The 18,006-nt window shown below is 43.9% G+C and overlaps 1 protein-coding gene across 9 annotated transcripts in view; it reads right to left on the bottom strand.

The window, feature by feature from the left end:
- The window catches only part of LOC102112058 (6-phosphofructo-2-kinase/fructose-2,6-bisphosphatase 4), a 50,703-nt gene that overhangs the window by 26,999 nt on the left and 5,698 nt on the right, over positions 1-18,006 (bottom strand). For 5 of the 9 annotated variants that reach the window (XM_014251749.2, XM_005522177.3, XM_014251753.2 and 2 more), the window contains exons 1-2: positions 8,250-8,376; positions 918-1,034 (exon numbers count right to left, since the gene is read on the bottom strand). In XM_014251749.2, coding sequence (XP_014107224.1) covers positions 918-1,034; positions 8,250-8,355 — 223 coding nt within the window. In that variant the 5' untranslated portion in view covers positions 8,356-8,376. Of the gene's footprint in view, positions 1-917; positions 1,035-1,761; positions 1,794-8,249; positions 8,377-9,970; positions 10,070-12,781; positions 12,818-18,006 lie in introns of those variants that run through there. The other 4 variants (XM_014251752.2, XM_088061717.1, XM_088061716.1 and 1 more) reach the window with 4 other exon arrangements.

Raw genomic sequence — 18,006 nt, 5'->3', positions numbered from 1 at the left:
CAAGCTCCTAAAAACTTAAGAAAACACACACACAGAAAGCTTTAGCCTAGAATCAAAAGACAGTTTAAATATAGGCAAGAATTTTTCATCTTGACTTCTTAGAGCTACTAGGAAATACATCTCTGAATAGCCAGCCAAAACTCCACACTTTAGCATGTGTTTAATGTTGTTTAAATTATTAACTAGCATAAAGCTACTATTACTGGACTGGACACTGAATGACAGCACACCAAATATGTCTTGCTCTTCTGCAGAGAGGAGAAGGAAGGGGAGGTGGCTTCTCAGAACCTCAAATGGACTTAGGTCCTGTTTACTGGGCCCACAAAATACCACAGCAGCCCAGCCAGGTCCTTGGCACAGCCAATCTGAGCCATTTCCTGCCCAAAACACACACACAAATCCTTAAGAAGGTGATAATAAGTAGTAACTGGCTGCCTCAGTCCTTGGGCTCTTAGTATTTAGACAAAGAACTGCAAGTCATTCCACAAACACAAAGAACTAGAGAATTGCAAGTAGCACATAGTTCACAAAGAAAAAAAGATGGAGAAGTCGGGAAGTTTAACCCAGAAGTGCCGACTCTTCAACTGCTTGTAAACAACATTCCTTTTCAGCCACATGAAAAAAGGAAAAGAAGGAAAAAATAAATAAAAAAGGGCAGCGGTTAATGATATGGGGGAAAGGTTGATTTAAGCACCTGGCAGAACAAGGAGGTAAAGGGACAGCCAACATAATTTGATCGATTAACACTTAAAACAGCAACGTGCCTGTCTGTGTATGTTACTGCTTAAAAATATATTAACAAAGCAGAAGGATTTTAAGTACTCAAAACTGGGCAAGAAAATTACTGGAAATCAGGTTTATAAACCACCTAACATTGTGCCCTGTCCTTCTGATGTAAACAAAAGTAAACCCATCACCTTTCGTAGGCACTCCAATCCAATTTAAGTAGCGTGTCAGCTTCTTCGAGATGTAGGTTTTTCCTCTTGCTGGGAGACCCACCATGACAATCAGAGTAGGGCAATTGGTCATACATACTGGAACAGAAACACAGGAAACCAGGATTTACCAGCAGCATTCCCACAAAGCAAAGACTGCTGCTGCAGTGGAAAACCCCTCTCTGCCAGCTCTCCAAGGACAGTGAATCTGACCACCTTTCCTATGCTGAATTTTGGAAAGAAGAGTCAGTGGTAGTGCAGCGATGGACATGTGAGGTGTAAGCAGGCAGAAAAGAAGAAACCTGTGTATTTGCACACAGAAACAATACCAAAAGAAAGGAAACCTTTCCCTCTATAGAGGGGCATCTTATGCCTTAGTGCAGTGCTTGCATTGAAAGGAAACAGCAAGGTGTACAGTTTTTAAAATAATTTTTACATTTTTAAGACAAGACCTACATACTGCTCAGTCTTTTCTTGATTTTGAGCAAAATAAGCACGACAGATGCAGCTTAATACGTTATAGTAAGACATGCTACTCACTACTGATTATTTCTCCTTTAAGTATAATTAACACTAAAATCTCTCTTGAGCAAAGCTCATTTTGGCTGTTACAGAGAATAAGACACAAGTATTCTACACAATCAAGTACAATAATTTGATATAGATATATGTACACACTCTTAATCAAAGCCAGAGAATTTAATTAAAAATAAACCTCAACACTGTAGGAGGCTGAAGGAATTGTATGTATAATCTGAAAACCTTGAGGCATTTCCTTTCAAATCACAAGTTTTTCAACATTTTAACAGCACAAAACTAAGGATACCTTGCATTAATCACAGCTACAAGGAACTGCCTAAAAAGAAAGAAGGTATTAAAGTGGTGCAGATACCACCAGCTCCCCCCACCCTCTATTTTTAAGGGAATTAATTTCTATACAATCCACACATGTATCAATTTCCTAGGTGCCTCGACAGAGGAGATATTAATTCATTCCAAATGACCATATCTCAGTGATTAGCTGTAAGGCATAACTGAACTGTTGTACAAAGGACTGTGATTGCTCAAGATTCCCAAGCTTTGGATTCGCCAAGTCCCATCCCACAAAGTCACTTGCATAAATCTGGTTCAGATAGTTCACATAACACATCAAAAAAGAACATGCAGATTAGCAAAGGCAGATGTACTGTTTTAATATGCATATGGAAAGACACAAAACAAAAAACATTAAAAATACACTATTTTTCATGAGGGAGAGGAGGTAAAATGGTACCCAACCTCAAATCCATGAAACAGTCAACTACTCCCGGTAACGACTGCTACAAAACAGATCCTGCAAACCAAAACAGATCCATCCAAACATGACCAAGTCTCTGGAAGGACACTGATACAAGTCCTCAGAGCAAGTTCCTCTATGCAGAAGCCTATAAACAAGAAAGGTTACAATTTCTTTTCCTCTTTGTCCTAAGTTCAGGCTGTGAATCCCCTCTCCAAGAGGGTGAAGGAAGTCTCTAGGAAAACAACCAAGTCCATGGAGTGCCAAGAGCACAGGGCTTATTAAGCTTAACAACCTTCCTTACAGCTTTAAAGACAATACAGTAAAATACTGAGATGAGAGAAACCCCTGAGCCCCTAGAAATTTTAAGAGAAGACATTTTTCTTCAAAGCCTGTTCAAAAGAGAGGTGCTTCTTCACCTGAAACACCTAGGTCAAGTTTTGAACAATTTTTCAGTACAAGCAGGGAAGTAAGAGCTGTAAAAGACAAACCAGGATCTGTATAGAAAGGCTCTGTGCAGAGCCCCATCTGCTCCTGCTCTGCAAGTAACTGTGCTTAATGGGCTTTTCTACCCATTCCAAGCAGAATTTACCAACTTTTTATTCTTAGAGCAACTCTTCCTTTTTTTTTTTTTTCCCCCTGCTTCTGGGGTCAGCCATATCAATTTCTCCTTCTCACAGAACATTTGTCTTTTGGTAATGCAGTGATAAACCTGTACTGGAGTAAAACTACAGGCTGGGAAGCTGTCAGGAAGAGACCTGCAAACCACTTTAATGGCTGCTTCACAGATTATACCAACAGCTAAATTTCTAAATTAAGTCTTACTGCCTGCACGGGTTTGTAGTAGATTTTCTAACCAAGCAGCAAACTAGATCAACACAACTACAACATGCACGAGGGACATCCAGCATGCCTGCTACCACCTGCATTTTTACATAGATTTCCTCAAAGAAAGTACAAAACTGGCAAAAGTTGCCTTTGCCATGTGTCCGGTTTAACAGGCACATCTCACCTGTTATTCCAATCACTCTGGGGATAACCACAGAGCAGAAACCAAGAGAATTATCCCAATCAAACAAGTGGCAATCTTACTCTCGTTAGGTGCCAGGCTGACCAAGAGTGCTTTTAATCTATAAAGACAGCTGTCCCTGTCTTTGTAAGGAGGAATACCACTGATGCCAATGATCCCAAATACTCTGCTTTTACAAAATGCCACAGCCCTGTAAACAACACTACACAGGACATGGTGCTACAGGACATGCCATTCCTCAGTGTTTGTCTTTAACAAGAGGATGGCGGTTCACAGTCTAAAATTCAGGGCACTAAAAAAACGTTTGGTGTTCTGGACTAGATGGCCACCAGTGGCTGCAGCCTCACACCACCTGCACAGGTGGCACTTAGTGACAAACACACCTGTGCATTGGGAAGTAGAAGTCAAATGCACATGTGCTGGCCAAAGCAGCCCATTCACAGCTAAATGGCAGGACTAAAAATAAAAGCACACAAAGCAGCTATTTTACCTCTTCTGTACCTCAGTGTAGCATTCCCAACACACAAAGACTCAGCACAGAAAACTTTATTTCCTCCCTTATGATCCTGTGTAATTAACAAGGCTTAATTTTGTTCATTAGTTGAATAAAAAAGACCGGAACAGAAAGTAAAGTTCCAAGGATGTAACAATTACTCCGAAGAAATTAATTATCTTTCACTTTATCTAAACCACAGCTTTTGCAGCAGAATACTGCCAACACTCACTGCAAGCAGGGAGGAATATTCATTCCCATGAAGGTATTTTCAACATCAGTGTCTCATGGCTTACATTTTCCCTTGAAGAAACATAAGCAAACTTGACATGAGGAAGTAGGTTGATAAAAATAACCAAACATACCACAAGCTACATGTATGTAATTCCTGGTGTCCCAGTGGCACAGTGGTTCAAGCCCCCTTTCCACAGCACCTCACCATCGTTCAATTTATATTAAAGAAAATTTCCAGCGTGAGTTACAGGTGTGTGAGTTAGAGCCAAGGCAGACTCCTAAGGGCAGCTTTCTCCCTTACCACTGGATTGTCTGGTTTATCTCCAGAAATATCTCTACACAGTCAAGTCTCCAGAAAACAAACTCGTTTTTCTACTGCTTTGCATATGTAACTCCTAAGGGTTTCTGACAGCCCCAACCTGTGGATATGCCATCAACACTGATTTTGTTAGAGGAACATAAGCACTCAGAACAGTAAAACAAAGCTTATAGGTTGTACACCATCACTTGCTAAAGATGCTGTAAGACTTTAGTCAGTTTTTTCTACAAAACAGATGCTTGTAGTATATGCATTTAAGAGTGCTTGTTTATAAACAGCATCAACAAAGACTGGGTACACAGAAAAAACACACCCAAAATACCGAACAGTGAGAGAAAACGGCCAAGTGATGAAGTGCTGCAACTGAAGCAAAGCCATTATCCCAGTTTAATATTTCTTAAACATTACAACACAGCAAGTTGCAGTTCAAGAGCAAAATTATGACTGCCTACCCTTCTAAAGTTTAAGACTTAACAGCCAAGGAAAAATAAATTACATGTTTATTTCTTGCCTCTTAAGTCTCTATTGTGAAATAATGCAAATGCAAAAAAAGGTTGTGAAACCAAAGTGGGACATGGAACAATCTAGATCAGCTGTGCTGCCATTCATCAGCCCTCAAAACTCTCATGGATCTTGTGAAATCAGAGTCAAGAGTTGATATTTTCCAGGTTCACTTAGTACCAAACAAATTATCAGCTGTCCTTTCCTTTGACCCAGAATTAGATTTTGTTTTTTCCTTATATGTGTTAAGGATGGATGTTTTTTTGTATCAAGCTGTTACTGTTAGAGATCTGAAGTTTACAAAGTGTTCTTGCAGTTTCTACAGCCTTCAATTCAAGGCCTGTTCTCCAAAAATCCTGTACTATCTAGAGCCTCATATCTCTGACTTTAAACCAACACTACCACCCTTCCAAATAATAAGGTTAGCCCTGCATGATTTATCCATCAGTTATCCAAGCTAACCATCCATCATATCCTTTTGATCAAGGATGACAACCAGTCTCCCTTCTTTGCATCCCATGGGGATGAGTTCCCTATCCTCCTGTTCTTCCTGAGAAGCATCTGCTGCTAGACCAGAAGAAGACCATTATCTTCTAATTTGTCTCTCCTCTTTTTGCTCAAACCAGAATGTTTCTAACGTCACCTCAGTACAAGGAATTCAGAATTCACATTTGTCCCCAGGCCAGCCTTGTGCTACCAGCTGCTCCAAGCTGCTCTGTCATTCACTTCCTCAGGGTCACCTTTTGCTTCCTACAGCTCTGATGCCAACAACAACGATCCCATCACACATCCTGCTCCTCAGGCACCATCCTCACCTCATTCGCTCTCCTATTTTCAGTTCCTAGGATTAGGAGCATGAATACACACAAGCAGCATGTGCTCAAAGGGTAGAGTTCTTTAGAGCAGAGACAGTAATTCAATACTTTTTTTTGGATATACATTTCTACTGCTGTACCAACAGCAAATGACAATTATTAGAATAACCAAATTCCAGCAGCAGTAGGGAAACAAAGTGTTTAACTGTAGTGGGGGGGAATGTTTAACCACAGGAAGTTCACTATTTATCTCTCACTATAAACATCCTCTGATGGCCTCTCCAAAAACTTTCACTAGGGCCTACTTGGCTATTTGTTTTTAATGTCCATGTTTACAGCCCACTGCTTGATTCAGAAGTTAAAGCAATCTGAACATCCAATGCCAAGAGCTTTAATTCAACCTATTCACAGACAAAACTTTTCTCAAGTGCCCACAAAAGGCAAGCCACAACTATTAATAACAATATGCACTTCTAGTGCCTTCAGGTGTGACTTTGGAAGGTCACCAGAACAGTTACTTCAGCTGCACCAGTGCCACCAGCTGTAAAAGCTGCCTGTTCAGTAAGCTGCACACAGATACAACTCCTCCTTCAAGACCTTGTACGGCACAGACTAAAAGAACTGGCTCTTCAAAGACCTTGACAGCTAAACTCTGGCACAGCTCAACAGATTTCTTCTTCTCACGACAACTGTACCTGCTACAACTTTTAGAAAATCACACTGAAAGCAGCTAACAGAGGGAAGTCCTTTTGTAGACAAATCTGCCGAGTCCTCAACTGGAAACGTGTACAATTCTGCCCATCCACCTTTTAGAAGGATAAAGCCTAAAGGTAGTGCAGGTAAAGATCAGCAGCACAAAGCAGAAAATAAAAATCCCAACCAAAGGAGACTGAAAGAGCTCATCTTGTTTAGCCAAGAAACTCAGAACAGAGCGGCTAACTTCACCTTTCTCACTGCAAAGCTACACTTGACGACAAGAAAACCACTTCCACCTTGAGCTGGTATTTTTGGAACAGTAACATCTGACACAATCACCTGGAGCAGCAAAGAACGGGAACTGGTCAAGCCAACACAGCCCCAAATCACCCATCTGGGCAGTCCATCCTGAGCTGCCACAGCACTCACACTGCCTCACCAGAACACAGGGCGACACAAGACACGTGGAAACCTTCGGGAAAAGGAGTCTACAACACCCTTACATGGGAAAAGTTATGAAGCGTTTTTCAGTTTGCTGAAACAAGATAGATGGTTTTATCAGGGAAGAGTAACTTGTGCTCCTTTGCAGGCTGTTTGTAATTCTTACGTATTACAAATGACTGCAGACTTTAATGGATAGGGCTGCAAAAAGATTTTTAAAAAAAGGGCAATCTCTTTTTCTAGCAAAGGATTTTTTCATTTACAAGGGGTCTTAGGCGTTAAACTTATAAAGTCCTACAAAAAATTCACACAGGCACGTAAAATATTTTTTCATTTATAGTCAAGTGAGGCTAAGTAACTCTGCCAAGAAGACAATATACATCATCGCATTATACATAACTCATATGCAACTTTGTTCTTGGGGTTGGGGGATTTTTTTGTAAAACAGTATCTGTGTCAGAGCTATAACATATTACTCTGTTTGCAAAAAAAGATGCCACATTAAGGCTGAAATGAAGCAGTCTTCTTGGCATGTTAATAAAGCACTTACACACATTTTCTGAACCTTTTCCCATTTCAGCATTCATCTCAACTTACCATGGTTCAGATGCTGTAGTAATTCAGTTCCCACAGAAACACACTCCTGCCTGCTTGCCCAGCACACAAGGGAGTTAGGGGTGGTTTGAGGTTTGTTTGTTGTTTTTTTTATTATTATTTTGTTTAGGGTTTTTTTTGGGGGGGAGGGGTTGGTTTTCTTTTTCAGCAAGGGCTGGACCAAAGCATGAGCAGAGGGAGCCAAGGCTGCAGCCCATGGACTCCTGCCACACCGGCAGAGCCTCAGCTCTGTCAGCACAGCCTCTATGCATGACAAATACAAACAATTCTACACGACAAAGCCCCTTTTGTCTGTAAAACTGCCGTGTACCGGACCTCGGTTACTTAAGTAAGGGGGGAAAATGAAAGGAAGAGGGGGGGAAAAAACAACCTGTGAGGCAAAGTTTGTTAATGAACTATGGTTTACAAACGCCACCGCCAAACTCTCAGGAGGCTGATGACTCGGTTGGCTGCACCTCAAAATATGGGAAGTCATTAACTCAAAGAACAGATGGGCTGATACAGCATTGGCCTTAAAGGGGAAAAAAAAAATCCCACAAAGAAACACAACAACCGAAACAAGAACACAGTGACATTTTTAGGCCTCTCTCCAAGACGAATATGCTGAATATAAACGCTCCCTGACACCACAGCGTCCAATAAATAAAAAAAAAACCCAAACAAACCCGCAAAACACCAACAAAAGCAACCAGAAAACACATTCATTGAAGCTAAGCTTCCCTGCCTTCCGCTGGGCGTGGAGCCAGCAGCTTCGGGGCTCGACCCGCCACGGGGGACCCGCGACCGCCGCCCTCACAGCCGGCGGCAGCGAGCGACCCAGAGCGCTGGGCTCGGCTCCGTCCCCTCGCCCCCCGCCCGGCCCGTGTGGGCCCGGGCCCGGCCCGTGCCGCTCACCGCCGCGCTGTGCGCTGTGCCCCGCGGGCAGCCCGTTGTCGTAGGGCTCCCACGTCTTCTGCAGCGGGTTCTGCGTGAGCTCCCGCGCCGCCGGTGCCGCCGCCATCCTCGGCCGCTCCCGGCTCCCACCGCAGTGCCGGCGGGCGGGGCGCGCCGGGGCCGCCCCCGGGGCAGGGCCGGCGGGGGAGGCCGCAGCCCCGCCGTGCCCCAGGAACGGGAAAGCCGCCCCGGGGCCTCCGAGACCCCCGCGGGAAGGTGCCGGCCCTGGCAAGGGTCGTGCTGCGAGCAGGTGACTGCGCTCCGTGCTGCTGCTGCGCTGCTCTGGCTGCAGGGAACACCACGCTGCCTCTGAAAAGCCTTTTTTTAAAAAAAAAAACCAAACAACCCAAAACCTAAATATAGAACGCCCAGGGAGCGTGCAGTGTGTTTTAAGTCATGCATTGAGTGATACGTTTTTCCAATTAAACTCTGGTTTGGCCTGAAGGCTAAATTAATAGCGATGCAGAAAAACATAAATAAACCATAGGTTTCCATAAAAAAGCTGTTAACAAACGGCCCTGGGAAGCTGCAGTGGGAGCAGTGGTTTGACTAAACAGGGCACCTAGCTGTCACCTCTCCACATCACCTTTATCAGCTTTACAGCTTGGGGAAACCCACTCCATTAACTGGCCTGAGCAAAGCCCTAAAAAAGCTCAATATTTCACATACGTACACACCTCTCTATATATTTTACAGCAAATAAATGCAACACAATAAATATAGTAGTGAAGCGCAATACACACTTTCATTATTAATCACTCCATTATTATGACACTCGCCTAAACAAAAGTGAAGACCAGTACATACTTTCTTTTTTAACACCAACCAGACTCTGATCACCTGAAGATTACTTTTAGTTTTTCTGTTCTATTGCAAGCTAAAATGTACCTTTCTGAAAAACCAAAACTTAGTTTTCAGAGACATTTGGCAAGACACTTCTGGGAGAGTCAGTACTGTTTTTCCAGAATCATGTTTGCTTGACCTGCTTTTCCCCATGTTGCAAGTTATTTCCTTCTCTCCAAGACTGATTACAATTTTCCACTGTAGGTGCCCTACACTATATTTTTACCCCATATTTTCTTCCTGATTTTGTTTTGGGCCCGTAGCTGACATGGGGAGAGGCAGAGGGGCTACAGGAGTTACACTGCAAGGGTCAGAAAACAAGGAGCAAAGAGAGGGAGGTTTTGAATGCTTAAAAGCTTGGTTTCTTCTGTCAATTGTGTGTTTACTTCCAACAGCTGCACAAAGAAGTGTGAGCAGCAGCAGTTCAATCCCTGTCCCAGTTAATCCCAGAAGTCTGTCTCCTGTGCACACACAGAATGATGAAACACACACTGATGACAGGCTCCATCCAGGGTAGAGTCCAGCACCAGGATGTCCCCACCTCGCCCTCCTGTGATCACAACAGAGCCAACACCAAGATCCTCCAGCTTTCCTAACAATGCCTCCAGGGGAGGCAGGGGAGTCCACAACAGATGTAATAGTAACAGAAACAAGAGATTAATAGGAGCTCCAGTTTATTAACTGCACTTCTCAGGCTTCTTTTACATACGCTAAGTAGAAAACTTAATAAACCCTTCCAGCCTCTAGAAACAAAGTTTGTACTTCCTTTCTGCAAATCCACCCCCTACACAAGAACTGGAAGTCCAGTCATACACCTGCCTCTAGCCAAGAACACTGACCTGATGTAGTTCACCCAAGAAGAGCATTTTTCAGAAGTCTGTGGGGTGAATGACCACATTTCTAAGTCTTGCCCTCAAAGCACCAGGTACAGAGCCAGTTAATTAATTCCTTTCTGCTCAGGCAGATTCAAAGTAGTGGCACCTGCACAAAACTTCAGTTAAGGGTTTGTCCAGGTATCTGTAATAACATTAGAGGTGTTCAGATACACCTGCTAGCCTTTGTTTTTGCGAGGCAAAGAGCTCAGCTGGGTTGATGATAAGCTTAAGTGATTATGTTGTATGCAAGGGTTAGATGTTTTGTGGTTTGTTTTTAAACCTCAGTGCAGTAATGAGCTATTTGATCAAGGACAGAGAAAGCAAATACAGAAATCTTGTGCTACTCCTGAGGTCTAGTTTCAAAACACAGTTTACAAGGGCGCTACGTTCACTTCCTGGGAAAACACAGAACAGTGTTACTCATCAAATTCCCAGTAAATGACAGGATCATCCTCTGCACAATCTCATTGTCATCAGCTGCTGTCTTACTGCACTGGAGGAGCAGAGCTGATGCCTGCAGGTGAAGAGCTTTGTTTGCTACAGGAAAACCATGAACAAACCTTTACTCCTGGGAAGGCTTTTACACAAAGCATCACAAAGCTCTCAGGGCCATGGTGAGCAAAGAGCTTACCTGAGAAACCACCTCTCTCCAGAGGCAAAACATCAAGGGGGAGGAAAATCTTGGAAAACGAGCTGCAGCATGGAAATAATGTGTTTGAGCCAAGTGACAAAGTTACACTCATTTCTCTGGAAACAACTGACTGACAAGACAGGAAACTTGAGATTTAATGCCTACAGCAAATGATAATTATTTAGAGACAGGGAGGAACAAGAGAGACTGAACCAAGGTTTCTGCTCCATCTCAGAGAAACCCAACTTGTATCTGTGAACACGCTGCATCATATGGCAGCCATATAATCCAAGTTTCACAATACATGAGAGTAACTTCCATGTATGTCATTTCCCTAGTAAAGATACCACTTTTTAGTCTGACAGCCCATAAAACACCCGTAAACCATGCAACATCTCTTCCTCAAGTCCTTCCACCAGAGAAGATGTTCCAGAGCGATCTGTGGCAGCACACACTCGTACTTGGCACAGGGAAAGGCTTTCCAGCCTCCCAGGTGCCCAGGCCCTCAGCCCCCCGCGCACACACGGCTCACGACAAACCCACCCACAGGCCCTTGTGCAGCGCAGGGGATCCGAGCCAGAGATGAGAGCCCGGGGACACCCCCAGGACATCCCGGGGCCATCCCGGGGACACCCCCAGGACAATCCCGGGGCCATCCCGGGGACACCCCCAGGACATCCCGGGGCCAACCCGGGGACACCCCCAGGACAATCCCGCGGCCATCCCGGGGACACCCCCAGGACAATCCCGGGGCCATCCCGGGGACACCCCCAGGACAATCCCGGGGCCATCCCGGGGACACCCCCAGGACAATCCCGGGGACACCCCTCAGGCTCCCGCGGCTGCCGGGACCGCCCGCGCCGCCAGGCGGCGCCCTGACCCCTCAGTGGGCACTGCGCGGGCGCCCCCTGGTGGCTGCCGCGAGCAGAGGCACAGCCGCGGGGACACGGGGGGGACACGGGGTGGGGGGACACACACAGCTCTGGCCACGCCATCCCTGTGCTGAAAACTGCTCTAACCCTGCCGAGCCGCCCGTGCTCAAGCAGTTGTGGAGAAATGAATTCCCTGTTACCCTTCAGAAAGGCTCTGTCACAGGCAAGTGACACCGGGATCGCCGTGCCGGGAGACAGCAAAGCTTCGCAGAACTAAAATACACCAGGACTTGGCTTTTCAGCATATGTAGTAGAGTCAGAGTTTACAGAAAGCTACAGGGAAGAAAAGCCCATCTACCGGCCTTGAGTTATTTTTTAACCCAAATGAAAAAAAGATATTGGGAGGAGTGAGTCTACATTCAGAACTAAATATCCCATTTTTTTTTAGATATTAAACACCAAAAAATTATATTTCATCATTAAGCTATTACTTCAATTTCTTTAAAGTAATTCTCCTTCCAATAAGTCATGAGATACACTTTGCAGTCCCACATTGTCAGCTACCTGTTTTGACAAAACCCACAGACCCTGACCTCTACACACACATCTGGCAATAATCAGCTGGAAAAAACCTAAATCCAAACCATCTGTATTGCAAATGGCAGGTTACTGCTCCAGCTCGAAGTGACAAACAGGAACTAGTTTAAATGATCCCATCTTAAGATTGGCATCTGCATTTTCTACATCTGGCAATAGTGAGAGGGGGAGAGATCAGAGTTTAAGTTCTTATCCCGGTTTAAGAAGGTGCAGAGACAGGGCTGTGAGGCTCCCCACTTACAAGTACTCAAAAAGACATCACCCCTAGCACTGCAGAAGTTTTGTTTCAGCACAAATTGAGGAGACACAGAGGTACAGAGACTTTGCAATGATCATTACATGTGGCTGTTATTCAAGAAATACAGACACGCACCAGCACAGCCTTCAGCCACACACATATCTTACATGCCCACCTTCCACACCCATCCAAATCTCCAGTTTCACATGGATTGGTTGGCTCTGACCAGCTAACAGCATCACAGTGTTCGTGTAAAGCAGACAGGATAATTCCTGTTGAACTCACAACTGATTTTCTCTTTCAGTGGGAAAAAAAAAAAAAACAAAAAAAAAACCCCACAAACCAAAACACACACACAAAAAAAAAAAAAAAAAAGAAAAAAAGAAAAAGAAAGAAAAAAATGCAAAAAAATAAACCAAAAAAGATTTCAAATGTACCTTCAGCAGGCTGGTGGCAGTCCTTCATTGGCCAAAATCTTGATGCTGGAAGCATCACCCCAGGACAGCAGCTATCTAATTTATACAAGGCTGTTACAACACTGCAAGCCAATGAGAGGAGTCAGTGACCAAACACACAACTATGCTTCACCCTTTCTGTTCACAAGGAACAACACTCCAGCATTTCAAAACCGGTTTTCGGGACAAATGGGAGAGATTTCTCCCCATTCAGCTGATGTGAGGCACATTGCTGATGGGTTTTTTTGCTCTTACAAGTGCTCTTACATGGTGAAAAGACTTGTAAATGCACCCAGTTTCTGCTAAAATGACCAAAGCTGCTGCAGAACAGACGGGACACTTGGCCTGCTCTGTCACATCCCTTGTTGCACTAAGACCTCAGCAGGGAACAGACTGCTCTCTCCTCCAGGTAATTCCCATATTCCTGAAGTGCAGATCAAGCCTGGCAGGTTTTTCCTCCCAGTGCAAGAGAAGTCCCTAACAACCTGCCTAAAACACAATGCCCTTCTGCTCAGTATGTTGTGACCTCAGCCAGGCACTAACCCAGCCTTGTTATTCAATTGCCAAGAAAACCCAGAGATGAAGGAAGCTGAACCAAAAAAAAATCACCTCTCTTCCTCCCTGGGCTGTTCCTGAGCTCCTGGACAATGACACAGAGTATGCCTTGGGAACAGTCATCCTCCACTGAGATCCCTCAGGAGCTAAAAGCTTTTCACAGAGAACAGAGCGAGTTCTTTCCCGTTCAGAGCTTAGCAATCACAGTGAGCAATCAAGGCAGAGAGGTGCAGTGCTGGGTTAGCAGGGTGACATACACTGACTCACACCTTCTCAGTTCAGGCTCTCAGGACATTTTGTTACATCAGCTTCTTAAATGAAGACTTGCCATCTCATCGAGGCTGCCTATGGTTCCCTCCTCAACCCAAAGTGCCATCCTCTTTTTTGTTTTCCCAGAATCTAATGTCCCAGAAGTCTACCCAGCAAAAATTACAAATAGCCCACTAAGTCCCCAAAAATTTCAAGCATCCCACATGACAGGTTCAGCAGGTTCCCCAGACCATCTCCACAGGTCCTTCCATTTGGGACGTGATTCCAAACCAACTGAAATCACGAGGGCCAGGCCTTGTGATACACGGCCCTAGCACTTCCTTCATTTCTTCTGAGCAACAAGTTCGTTTTATTAGTGGCACCATCCACTCCGTATCTTATTTCCTATCACTGCCTAAAGGGAAAATGTTCCAGTTGTCTTGGAATACACTGCTACCCCAAAGACAAGCAAAAAGCCATTAAGAATTCAGAAGTAAAACAAGAATCTGCCCTCAGCACGACACACCCTCAGAAATTATTTTGTAAGAGTTCATTTTACTACCAGACTTCATGGCTCTTTGACAGATCAATCTGTCAAAGAGATTGATAACAAACAGTGAGATCTAATCATGCTTTAGGTGAGAATAAGCTACTACTAAGGACAAGAAAATTCTTCAGTGCTAACTGGGGAATAGATTTAAATAACACCCAAGATATAAATACAGATACTAAAGAAATTCCTTGAGCTGAAACAAAATATCCCTTAGCATAGATAAGGAAAATAATTCATCCAAACAGAAAATCTTCATGTCAGGTAAATCAGCAAGAAAGCAAGCTCCTATCTATTCCAACAACCATCAACACATCTGATACCAGGGAAGATCTGACAGGGTTTAGGCACTCAGGAGCCTCACACCACACTTATTTGGCTGGAGAGACAGATAATTCCCACAGCAATTTGCTTTTATGGTATTTTCCTCATTGCCTACTGAAACATCACCAGAGTTATTCACGGCGCACGCAAAGCAGTGAGGTATCCCTGACAGCAGTGTTCATGTGTGGCTGGATTCCAGCACGGCTGTGTTTTCCAAACCGTGATGACCCAAGCATCAGGAAACAAGCGCCAGCCACACAAAGGTTTTATTGTGAGAATTGTACCAATAAACTCTTGGATTGCTTTCTACAGAACTCACTCGTTCACTGCAGGAATATAAACTGTATCAGGGGAGATAGCTACAATTACTTGGGGAGATATCGGCAGAACCTCCTCTCACCAACACGGGGACTGCATGAGCACCCCAGAGCAAACCCTGAGACTCACAGACACGGCAATATCAACTGAAAAAATATACACCTTGCCACACTGTCACTGTGTTCTTTGTTATCTTTATGTGAACCATTCCTCAAGGTGTGGCCACTCAGAGTATTGTCCGTATTTCTAAGTATATAACTATGTTAGTCTAGATGTTTATCACATTTCAGAAGAAATAATTGATCTCTTTGAAACATGGGAGAAATTTAATATCTGGAGATAAACCCTTTTGATGAGATGCTGTTGCTTTCACACAAGGAAGTTTCCTGTGTTAAGCCTGACATTAGGGGTAGATTTAAGGCTAGCCTACATTAATTCTGTTTGTTGAATCTGAAGGACAAATCACTAAATCTTTACACCTTCCGTCCAAGCAGTCCTCTCCCATCTTTACGTCTAAGAGAACACTGAAATTATTCCCCTGTAAAAAAGGCAAGATCCTCAAGTGCTGCTTCCAGGTATTGCTCAAAACCATTCCCATCATCACAAAGTTGAGCAACATTTTAAATCTTCCTGTTATGATGCAACATAAAGGAAAGATGGCATCCATTATTCATGTTTTCTGAGTGCAACCCAGTGTTAAAAAGCCCTTTGTAGATAAACACTCTTGCTGTATACCAGGGACTCCCAACTATTTACATGAGGGGGCCTGTGCTTGTAAGTACAGAAAGAGGACATCAAAACACACAGCATTTGCACAAATTGCCTATTTACATTCACATGTCCAGGGGTTAATTGAAAATCCCGGGTTTCCAAGATGGCAAGCACACTGAGCAGAGTCATTCCTGCACATTGTTCTGGCAGAACCTGATGTTGTTACTACAGCAACAGCACGAACAGCCTGGCACAGCCCCTGCGTGGTGTGTGCACCCTCAGACACTCCTCACCTCCCTGTGAGGGTGATACAGCAGCAAATCCACTTCAGTCACCTGAAATCCGTGATTTCACCGTGGAAAACAAAGGCTGGATCAATCTGTAGTATTTGAAAGAGAAGGGAAAACAAAACCACAGCTGCATCCATGGGGATGTCTGTCTTTGTGCCTCTTGCACCTGCTTACAAGCAACCTGTGCTAAGCAGTCTGAAAGTGCCTCCATCACCTCAAAGCTCTCTATTCCTCTTCAATCACCAAGCATATCAGAAAACCTCCCCAGATCCCAGTCTGAGTTTGCAGGTATGAGCAGCAATGTAATTAGAGGGAGCACAAGGAAAGGACTGACAGTTTTAAGTACAACAGACAGCCCTTATCCAGGCTGACAGGCTTATGAATTATGCTCAGCTACTTTTATATTAGATATTTGAACATTTCTGGTGTATACACATCCTTTTTCCTGTCACTCAACTAGGATCCTATGAATCCCACTTGCTCATAACAGTAGATCTAGGCTGCTAAACTAAAAAAAAAAAATTATAGAACAAGAGCAGCTGCCTTCTCAGAGTAGAACTGTAACACTATGCCACCTTTAAAACCAAATGTTATCAACTGACTTCAGAAGTACAATTCCACAAGAGCTGTCACTCCAATGGAAAACATCTGTGAAAACTTACCACATGTGTTAGGGAAGTTGTCTGATGAAATGAAAAAGGAGAATATACCGACAACAAAGAGTACACAAAATTTGCATGCGATTCAAATGCATGAAGTACACCAAATTAACTTTTTTTAAATCTTGAAGGCTTCGGGACAGAGCTACCTATCAGATGGCAGCACTTTAAAAGACAGGAGATAAGAGAGCTTGGGAAGCACCACCCGGGGTTTGGGGCGTGAAATACTGAATGACTGATGGGGAGCTCAAAGGGAAAAAGGCAAGGAGGAAAACAGCCACTGGGCTGGGTAACAAACCCTCGGAGGTGTAGAGCGAATCTGTGAGTCACCAGCACGTAATAGAAGTTGAAGCCATGTGTATGCCTGGAAAAGGGCACGGGGAAACAAGAGCAAGGCAAGGTCAAACCGTGGGAGGAGGAGGAAAAGCTGGACCAGGAGGGGGAAGAGCATCACCAAAGAAAGAAAAACAGCTCACTGGAAGCAGCAGTGACTGTGCAGAGAGGTCGAGCAGAACAGGAGCAAAACAGGAGTCTGCAAACATTTCAGTGACAGAAATAAGATGTAAAGAGAAGCACCCAAAGCAGCCCTGGGACAGGAGAGGCTGAGGGAGAGGGGGTACAACCTCACCTTGTAAGAGGGACTAGACTTCACTGACAGCCAGAACAAATTTTAGAAATTTGATTTAGGAATCAAAGGTCCAACAGAGGATAGTCCAGCCTACCTTATAGAACAGGGGGGTCACTGAGGGAAAAGCCCATGGCAGTGGAAGCAAGGGCAAAGAGTAATGGGCCCACACTTGGGTTCCTGCATGTCCCACAGGCAAAGCAGGTTTTGTGAAAGTAAAGAATAAATCCGTCTGGAAAGGCAGCATGGAAAACTGACACTGACACAAGGAGGAAAACAACTCACAGCATATGCGACGCCAGCTGCTGCTGGAAATATTCTTAAGCTCTGTGAAAAAGGAGGGTATTCATCCAAATAAAAATACAAGCAAACCAGAGCAAAGCTTCTCAGAAGCTACCAGGGAGAGAATTTATAATAAAAGCAAAAATCCATCTTAATTTGGGCAAACTGCAGTGAAGTCAGGTAGCCTAAAACAGCACCAAAGGGGAAAAAAATACAGGCCAGACATACAGATCTAAATCACAGTGAATCTCAGTATTCAGAGCCTCCAGGGCAGATTTTTCATTTTCTGTGCATTTTGCAAGTAGACCTAGATGGCTTATCAGCTTCCTGAGACTAATAGGATCAATGTGCAAATGAGGAAGCTTAATAAGATTAATAAAATTATGACAGCCAAAATAATCAAATTTACAGAATGTAGACAGGCTAAACAGCACAAATGCTACACATTAAACTCTTGCAAGGGGAAACATTCACCAACAGCATAATATTAGTGAAGAAGTCTTCTCTTTAAACCAAAAAAAGCAGCCCACCTTGAGTTCTCTTCTATATTTTGAAAAAATAACTTTGGTTCAGCACAAGTGTATCCCTAGAGAAAATACAAAAAATTATTCAGTAGCACAGAAGGCCATCCTCCATCACATATG

This window comes from Pseudopodoces humilis, chromosome 13 (genome assembly GCF_049639895.1).
Source record: "Pseudopodoces humilis isolate 2021_Gansu_Grassland_sample_001 chromosome 13, ASM4963989v1, whole genome shotgun sequence".
Taxonomy (NCBI): Eukaryota; Metazoa; Chordata; class Aves; order Passeriformes; family Paridae; genus Pseudopodoces; species Pseudopodoces humilis.
The sequence above is the reverse complement of the archived record's forward strand: the minus strand, read 5'-3'. Positions and strand labels throughout refer to the sequence as shown.